The following is a 10,042-nucleotide window of genomic DNA, read 5'->3' on the forward strand; positions in this document are numbered from 1 at the left end:
AACGGAAAAAAAAAAGAAAAACAAAAAGAAAGAAAAGAAAAAGAAAAAAAAGAAGAAGAAAAATAGAAGTAAAAAAAAAAGAAATGAAAAAAAAAGAAAAAGAAAAGAAAGAAAAGAAATGAAAAGATTGCAACAGCAAAGTAATTCCTATGACCTAAACTACGTTTGACTTGATCCCGAAAGGGTACGTAGGCAGCCTCTCTCTGGGGTTCAGTCACATCAAAACAAAATCCCAAAAGTCCCGAAGAAAGAAACTGGGGCAGAAGTCGTAGTTGTTGTTGGAAATCTGATTCCGAAAGTTGTAATTTTGAACCCATGTTGAATTGTTTTGAGCCTTTGATACCCTTTCTTCCTAACCCTGTCCAAAGCTTGCATTACAGTCCAAAGAAAGACCTTTCGATCAATCTTTAGGAAGTGTCAATACAAGCGAGTAAAAGTGATTCACGTTAGGGGCAACACTCCGGTACAAGGAAAAAATGATAAAATGAGAGAGTCTTATTGGTGAAAACCCTCACGGGCATCGTAAGGCGAAGCGAGTTGAGAGAAAATCAAAAAATGAGAGAGTCTTATCGGTGAAAACCTTCACGGGCACCATAAGGCGAAGGGAGTTGAGAGAAATCAAAATGAGAGAGTTTGATTGGTGAAATCCCTCACGAGCACCGTAAGGCGAAGGCGAGTTTTTCAGACAGACAAATGAGACAAATCTGTGGTCAAAGATGCTCAGGATATTGCAAGACGAGCAAGGTTTGGGTTTGGATAAAAAACAGGTTGTGAAAGTTCGAAACAGCAAATGTGGCAATCAAAAGTTGATTGGTTAGACAGACTGGGCTGATTAATCCAAAATGCATGGCATGCTCAATGGTACCAGCTGTTCCACTCAGATAAGTCTCATTCTCTTCTTTCTTCATCACAAATCATCCGTTCTCGGATTCTCTTTATCCTTAACCCTTGAGGTCATTGCATTTCATTCTTTTGAGGTCTATCTCTAGGATGTTTCAGTGTCAGTTCTGTTCGAAACAAAGGAGGGAATATCAAAGCTAACTACCAGCTTCCTAGTTGCACAGATAGGGCCAGAGTATATCAAACATGGCCAAAAGCAAAGTAAGTCATAAAGGACCACTGGAAGTTTCATTGTTGGATTAATTGGATAATTGTGGGGAAGAAGTGAAGTACCAAAAGAGGGGTCAAAAACACAAAAACAACAATATGGGGTAGAACACTTAGTCAAGAGGTTGAAATTCGGTCAGGAAGTCGAGGGGATTCAAGGCAAGTCCAGGAAAGTGAGACGGAGTAAAGCCCGGCAGCAGGGATGTACCTAGCAAGAATGCCGGCAACTAACCACATTTTTAAAACTGACAAGATTTTTCTTTGATTAAAATAGGGGCAGAAAGTTTTCATTGGTTTTGGGAGAAACCCTCCTTAAGGAAAAAGCAAGCACCCAAAAAAGGTATGCTGGAAATTCTCAGGACCCTCCTGGAAAATGGGATTTAGTTTAAACTTCAAAACAATCATGAGTAGCATAATTTATCACAAATGTATCCTAAAGAACATGGGTTGTCTAAGATAGGATTTAATTAGGAGTGGTCAGGACCCTCTTTAAAGTTCGCTTCAGATAACAAGATATAGTGGGAGTCGTACCTTCAGTAGATATAATTTAGGTTAAAACTATCTTTTAACTAGAAGTTGTCAGGACCCACCTGGATAATGGGGAGTAGTTTAAGACCTTTTAGAGAACAAATGTAGTGGGAGTAATACCTTCAGAGGATATAACTTAGGTTCATAATTATTAGAAGTTGTCAGGACCTCCCTGGATAATAGGACTTAGCTTTCGAATTCTTATAATAGTTGGTAGAATAATTTAGTTTAACAATCACCCATGTGCCCAGTCACTAAACTGGGGCAGAAGTTTNGCCGTTAGCGAATTTCACGGCCTTCCCCAAAGATAATAATGCGATAGTCTCTTTAGGCACGCACTTTAAATAATTTTACATTCCTAAATACGGGTGCACATTTATGTGACCCAAATCCAAATCCCAACGAAGCCGAAATGTGTCAAAAACCACGGGTGCATTTATGTGACGTGGTTCGAGACATGCTTTCACGACGTTGCAATTCTTTTAAAATAAACAATAATAATAAAAGCGGTTCAAAGCTAAAGACATAAATCCAAAAACATGTACTAAAATCAAATAAATAAGCCAAATATGACAGTTGAGCGACCGTGCTAGAACCACGGAACCCGGGAATGCCTAACACCTTCTCCCGGGTTAACAGAATTCCTTACCTGGATTTCTGGTTCGCGGAATGTTAACAGAATCATAATTTCCTCGGTTCGGGATTCTAAACAGGTGACTTGGGACACCATTAATCTCCCAAGTGGCGACTCTGAATCTTAATAATAAATCCCGTTCCGATTGTCCTTTAAGTGGAAAAACTCCTTTACGCCTTGCGGGTGTAAGGAAAAAGGAGGTGTGACAATACCTGGGAGTTATGCGATGCATAAGTTCATCGCATAACACAATATGCGATCCCATAAGTGTTATGCAATGGACTTACGACTGGGCAACCTATATGCAAAATGTGATGCACAATGCGATCGCAAAGTGCACATGCGGGCCGCATAAATGAAAGATAACCGCATAGTTGACAATGAAGTTAGCCAAACTTTCTGCCTGGGTTTGCGATGACTATGTGGTTCACATAGTCATTGTGCAACCGCATAGTTGTCGCTCAATCTGGACCTCTTTTTTCTTCAGTTTCTTCAGCACTAGGACCCTGTTCATGATTTTTTACCTGCACTCTAGCACACCCGTCAACTTGCTCAATCTAATCTACGTACATAAATAAATAAATAAAACTACAAAAGAGTGCTACCACACATGGGTTGCCTCCTAAGAAGCGCTCGATTTAATAGTCGCGGCATGACGCAGTTTACTCCTTTTGGATTAATCCTTGGTGGAAGTTGTTGTTGGATCATCTCGTAAAGCAATTTGTTCTGTCACATGCCTTTCTCCTGCAGTTCTGATGTAATGCTTGACTCATTGTCCATTTACCTTGAACGTTCGAGTCCCATCTTCTGACTCATGTTCAATAGCGCCATAGGGGGACACACGCACAACTCTGAACGGTCCAGACCATTTGGACTTGAGCTTGCCCGGAAATAACTTGAGTCTTGAGTTGAAAAGTAAGACCAAGTCACCCGAATTAACCTCCCGTTTCAAGATCTTATTGTCGTGGAAAAACTTCATCCTCTCTTTATACATGGCTGCACTCTCATAGGCATGGAGACGGAATTCTTCCATCTCATTGAGCTGTGTCATCCTTAGGTTAGCAGCCTCAGCCCAGTCAAGATTCAGCTTCTTTAAAGCCCACATGGCTTTGTGTTCAAGTTCCACTAGCAAGTGACAAGCTTTGCCAAAAACCAACCTGTACGGTGAAGTGCCAATGGGGTTCTTGAATGCTGTGCGATAGGCCTACAACGCATCATCTAGCTTCCTTGACCAGTCGGTCCTGTTTGCATTGACAGTTTTTGCTAGGATGTTTTTGATTTCTCTCTTTGAAACTTCAACCTGACCATTCTACTGAGGATGATAAGGTGTGGCCACCTTGTGCTTACACCATATTTTTCAAGACACCCGGCGAAAGCCTTGTTACAGAAATGAGACCCACCATCACTCAGGATGGCCCTTGGAGTACCAAACCGTGTGAATATGTTTTTCTTCAAAAATGCGGTCTCACTCCTTGCTTCATTTTTCGGTAAGGCTACTGCTTCAACCCATTTTTCGGTCATGCCATGCGAGCTCACGAAGGGGCCCATAAAGTCTATTCCCCACACATCAAAGATTTCAACCTCTAGTACAAAGTTCATTGGCATCTCATGTCTCTTAGATATTGACCCTTGTCTTTGACATTGGTCACATGCCTTGACCATTTGGTTTGCATCTTGGTAGATTGTTAGCCAATAGTAACCATATTCAAGCACTTTTGCCACAGTCCGATTTCCTCCATGATGACCCCCAACCGGCGAATCATGGCATGCCTTGAGAATTGGTATTACCTTATCTTCTAGAACACACCGTCGGATGATGTTGTTGGCATAATTATGGAACAAGAAGGGTTCTTCCCAGTAGTAATGCCTACATTCCCGCAAGAACTTTTTCTTTTGATAAGCTTCCAAACCCTCGGGAACAAGGTCACTAACCAAGAAGTTAGCGATGTCGACATACCAAGGAGCAAATGTGTTCGACAATGCCAATATGTGTTCCTCTGGGAAAGCATCATTGATTTCAAGATCTTCCTTTGGTCTCCCTGCCTCTTCAAGCCTAGATAGGTGAACCGCACTTGATTTTCCGTCCCTTTTTGATCTTTGACTTCGAAGTAAAACTCTTGCAACAACAGGACCCACCGAATCAACCTAGGTTTTGCATCCTTCTTTGCCATAAGATAGTGAAGAGCAGCATGGTCGGTGTACACTATCACCTTGGATCCCAACAAATAAGCCCGGAATTTCTCAAAAGCATAGACAATGGCAAGAAGTTCTTGCTCAGTCACCGTATAATTTATTTGAGCACCATTGAGTGTCTTGCTTGCATAATAGACAGGGTGAAGAATCTTGTTATGATGTTGGCCAAGCACCACCCCAATAGCCACACCACTGGCGTTACACATGAGTTCGAATGGAAAAGACCAATCGGGTGTGACAATAATAGGTGCCCTGGTGAGCTTTTCTTTCAATTCCTTCAAGGCTTTGAGGCACTTCTCGTCAAATACAAACTTTGCATCTTTCTCAAGGAGTTTGCACATAGGATTTGCAATTTTAGAGATGTCCTTGATGAAACACCTATAGAAGCCGGCATGCCCCAAAAAACTTCGGACACCTTTAACTGAAGTAGGTGGAGGAATCTTGGAAATGATCTCGTTCTTTGTCTGATCAACCTCTATGCCTTGTTTGGAAATTTTGTGGCCCAAAACAATGCCCTCGTCCACCATGAAGTGGCATGTCTCCCAATTTAGCACAAGGTTCGTTTCTTCACATCTCTTAAGCACTTGTCTAAGGTTGTCTAGACAATGCTCAAAAGAATCACCTATGATTGAGAAATCGTCCATGAATACCTCTAAGAAATCCTCCACCATGTCGGAGAATATTGACATCATGCACCGTTGGAAAGTAGCCGGAGCGTTGCATAGCCCAAATGGCATCCGGCTAAATGCAAACGTCCCATATGGACAAGTGAATGTTGTCTTTTCCTGATCTTCCAATGCAATATTGATTTGGTTGTAGCCGGAGTATCCATCCAAGAAGCAGTGGAATGACCTTCCCGCTAGTCGATCAAGCATTTGATCAATAAAAGGCATAGGGAAATGGTCCTTGCACGTAGCACTGTTTAGCTTCCGGTAATCCATACACACCCTCCATCCGGTCACTGTTCTTGTTGGGATAAGCTCATTTTTATCATTTTCAATCACGGCCACGCCTCCCTTTTTCGGCACACAATGCACCGGACTCACCCAAGAACTATCGGCAATGGGGTAGACTACCCCAGCATCCAACCACTTGATGCTCCACACTTGGATTACTCTCATTCTCCAATTGGATCTTGTGTTCGCAAATTCCAGCGGGAATTCCTCGGATGTCCGCAATTGTCCACCCAATAGCTTGTCGATGCTCCTTCAAGACATTCAACAATTGCTCTACCTACACATCATTCAACAAAGAAGAAATGATTACCGGTAGAGTGTCATTTGAGCCAAGAAATTTATACCTCAAGTGCGGTGGAAGTGATTTGAGCTCTAGTTGCGGCGGCTCAATAATTGAAGGCTTTGCCGGAGGAGTGACTCTATTCTCTAAGTCGAGAGAGGGTTTATTTGGAGCATAAGTGTAGGACCCAAGCCCTTCCAATGCATTCACTGATTCCATATACCCCTCCATATCTTCACCATCGAAATTTACCAAAATAGCTGCCAACGCCTGACCGAGACATTGTTCTTCCATCTTCATTTCAATTGTATCTTCCACTTCATCAACAGCATCAATCACCGAGATGCTTTCATATTCATGTAGTAGTTTCATACCCTTGCTTGCTTGGAATGTGACCTCTTCATCATTCACACGGAATTTGATCTCATTCTGTTCCGAATCCATTAGTGCTCTTCCTGTAGAAAGGAATGGTCTCCCCAAGATGATAAGGATCTCTTTGTCAACTGCACAATCAAGGATTACGAAATCAGCGGGTAGATGGAACTCTCCCACTTTCACAAGCACATCATCGACAATTCCCACCGGTCTCTTTATGGAACGATCGGCCATTTTCAACCTCATACTTGTAGGCCTCGGCATAACTAACCCTGCTTGCTTGTAAATAGCTGGAGGCATTAAGTTGATTCTAGCCCCATTATCACAAAGAGCTCTTACAAACTCACGCACCCCAATAGTGCATGGAATGGTGAAAGCTCCCGGGTCTTCTTTCTTTTGAACGGTGGTTGTTGCAATGATGGAACTAACCCGGTGAGTCACATTCACCACTTCATTCTTGGTGGTTCTCTTCTTGGTAATCAAGTCTTTCAAATACTTAGCGAAACCCGACATCGCTTGAAATGCTTCCACCAATGGAATATTTACCGTTAACTGCTTGAGAATGTCATAGAACGTTTGGAGTTTTCTATCATCAACCTTCATAGCAAGTCTTTGAGGGAAAGAAGGAGGAGGTCTAGGAATAGCTGGTAGAGTTTTTGGTGTCTCTTTTACCTTTTCCTTTACCTCTTCCCCGTTCACTTCTTGAACTTTCAACTCTTCCGGAACCTCTTTAGCTTCAACAACAATTTGCTCTTCAACTTTTTCCTCAACCTCTTGTTCGGAATCTTCCACTTCAACCACTTGTTCACTCTCTCCTTGTAGTACCTTCCCACTCTGAGTAGTAATTGCCATGATATGAGAAGTTGGACCACTCCCACTACCCTTGGGTTCGCAATTGTCTCACTTGGAAGTGTCCCCTTTTGCTTTGGATTTTGTTCCCTAGAGAGATCTCTCATTTGCATCTCAAATTTTTGAATGGATGCGGTATGAGAACCAACAAGCTCGGTCATATTCCTCATAGAAGTGTTGGACCTTTCTTGATTTTGCAATACCCGTTCAAGCATGCTTTCCAACTTGCAATCACTTGAGGAACCTTGATTTGAATATTGCCCCTTTGGTGGAACATAAGGGTTTGAACTCCGATTTGAGAAGTTGTTGTTGTTGTTATTCCAATTTCCTTGATTTGAGGTACCTTGGTCATTTCGCCATTGTTGGTTGCCTTGCCCTTGCGGGTTAGGCCTCCATTGAATTTGTTGTCCTTGACCTTGGTATTGTTGCCTTTGATAGCCCTCTTGAGAGTTGTTGACATAGTTTGCTTCCTCAAAGTCTTCATTTTATGTGGGTTGAACATCCTCCACCACATTTACCTTTTTCGTTTGGCTTTCAGTGAACATCTTTGTCAACACATTGACATTGGTGGCAAGCCCTGCAATTACTTGATCTCTTTCTTGGTTCTCCTTAATCATGTTGGTCAAGGAGGGAGTACCATATGCAATTCCACCTGTGGTGTCCTCTGAGTGCCAAGCTTGGTTATGTTGCGCCATTTTGTCAAGGAATTGTGTGACCCTTGCAAATGTCTTATCCATAAAAGATCCATCAGTTGCATTCTTCGCTATAGATTGGTTCATAGCATCTAAACCCATGCAGAATTTCTCCAACAAGATAGAATTCGGAAAACCATGATTAGGCGACCTCACCAAATATAACTTGAATCGATCCCATGCCTCATGTACATGTTCTCCCGGTAGTTGCTTGAAAAAGAAAATTTTATCCCGGAGCTCAGATTTCTTGCTTTGCGGGAACCATTTAGCTAAGAATGCTTGGATAGGTTCAGGCTAAGAATGAATGGAATTTGGTGGCAAATTTTGAAGCCATTTCCTTGCTTCCCCAGCCAGTGAGTACTTGAACACCCTCAACCTTAGGGCATCATCTGAGACGTTGTTCTGCTTGTGCATCGCACATACACCCAAGAAGTTTCTAAGATGTTGTGTCGGATCATCATCAGTGGAATTCCTGAAAAACCCCTCCGCTTTAAGCATTAGGATTAAACCATGTTCCACCTTGAAAGTGGCAGCACCAACTATCGGAGGTACAATAGCATTTGTATCCTCAATGTACTCATCGATGTCCGCAAAAGGATTGTCTACTTCATCATATTCAGCCATATTTTCCTATCAACACCAAGCAAAACAAGCAAAGTGTGATGGAATAGAAGAAGACGTAAAGTAAAGCACACACTAATTAGTAATTTCAAAGCCGTATTCCCCGGCAACGGCGCCAAAATTTGATACACTCAAACTACACATTAATTAAATAGTGTAAAGCGTCAGCGTCAAATATAGTAACCCAACAAGGTTGGGGTCGAATCCCACAGGGAATAGGCATGAAAAGGTTACTCGAGTAGTAGAGAATGGGATAGTTGTGATTTTAATGAGATTCTAATTGTATTAAGAGAATGTAAATGATTTGATTAAGGAAACCAAGCGTGCCTCCCTTTTAATGTAATGTAATGCTATCGGTGTTAATATGATATATTTCTAATGGAAGGTCCTTTGATATGCAAATGATTTCTAAATTACTACTCAATATTTTCCAATAGTTGAATAGTGTTTTTCCTTTATGATTTTCCCAAATATAAAATTGCAATTTAAGAACAACCAATTTATGCCAAGTAGAACCCACTTATTCATAAGCGATTCTATTAAACAAGATTTAAAGTCTTGAGTTCTTGATATTCAATTCTACCAAACCCTAACTCACATTTCCAAGTAAAGAAAGAGTAAAATGGAATAGATTAATGTTTGCAACCACCAACCATAAATAAAGAACAAGAATTGAATAAATATCAACCAACCATTATATATATATTCAATGTTAAACACCCATTAACATTACACCCATCTAGGGTCCACAACCTTAGTATTTAAAACTAGCTACTCATACTAAAAGACAAGAACAAAGTATTTAATAAAGTCATAAAGCGTACAAAAATGCAAGATTCCTTTTTCACAACCTTCCAAATAAATGAAGTATTCAATGCTCTCTAAGTAGGGACCTTGTTTCAGACTTGAATGACCCACAAAAACCCTAGTTATTCTCTTTATAGTGGACCAAAAGTCGTAGTCAAAATCGGACAAAAATACCCCTTCAGATGGCTTATGCGATCGCATAATTGTCGCAGACCAGTTATGCTGACCGCACATTGAGCATTCCATCGCAAACTTGCTGAGCTCCAGATCTTGCTTCAGTCGCATAACAATTATGCGGTCCGCATGTGTGTTATGTGACTGCATATCCCACTGCATATCATGCTGAGGACTATCTTCTACTAGATTTATGCGACCATTATGCGGCTCGCATAGGTGTTATGCGACCACATAATGGACCGCATATTTTCTTCTTCATTTGGCCCAAAAGACTGTATCTGTTTACGATCACCAGGTCAGTTATGCGGTCCGCATGTGAATTATGCGACCGCATACTTGCAGCATATCCGTCTTTTTGTGATTTTTTGACTTCTTTTTCATGTTTTCGGGTCTTCAAGCTCATGCACTACAAAACAACCAAACATGATCAAAATTAACTAAAAATGCATTAAAAGACAAGTTAAAATCCATGTAATTGGTATCAATTGTGCCAAAATTCTACGGCACATCAAGGAATACATGTATTTAATATATAAAGACAAGTAACAATGAAGGTATAACATGAGTAGTAACATGGAGTAAAATAAGGCACGATATAGTTAAAATGCATAGTTAATAGCCCACCCCGCATGCTTAACCCATGACAGTGCATATATACTCGTCACCTTGCTTATACATCATCCCCACACATAGATCATGTAGAAAATAGACCAATATTGTCCTATTTTCCTCAAGTTATGGTTAACCACGACACTTACCTCTTCTCCAAATCAAATCTACAATCAATCACGAGTTTTCCTTAGGAACAAGCCTCTAAACCAAC

At 41.1% G+C, this 10,042-nt stretch overlaps 1 protein-coding gene across 1 annotated transcript; it reads right to left on the minus strand.

Annotated features, from left to right (window-relative positions):
- Positions 1-3,038: 3,038 nt before the first annotated feature.
- On the minus strand, positions 3,039-4,668 carry LOC109208770. The gene is made up of 3 exons (XM_019371924.1): positions 4,406-4,668; positions 3,570-4,322; positions 3,039-3,426 (listed from the first exon to the last, which is right to left on the minus strand). Exons 1-3 carry the CDS (start codon positions 4,666-4,668, stop codon positions 3,039-3,041), a joined length of 1,404 nt encoding a protein of 467 aa, XP_019227469.1.
- Between the last annotated feature and the right edge of the window lie 5,374 nt (positions 4,669-10,042).

The sequence above is a fragment of the Nicotiana attenuata genome, unplaced genomic scaffold (assembly GCF_001879085.1).
Source record: "Nicotiana attenuata strain UT unplaced genomic scaffold, NIATTr2, whole genome shotgun sequence".
In the NCBI taxonomy this organism is placed as follows: Eukaryota; Viridiplantae; Streptophyta; class Magnoliopsida; order Solanales; family Solanaceae; genus Nicotiana; species Nicotiana attenuata.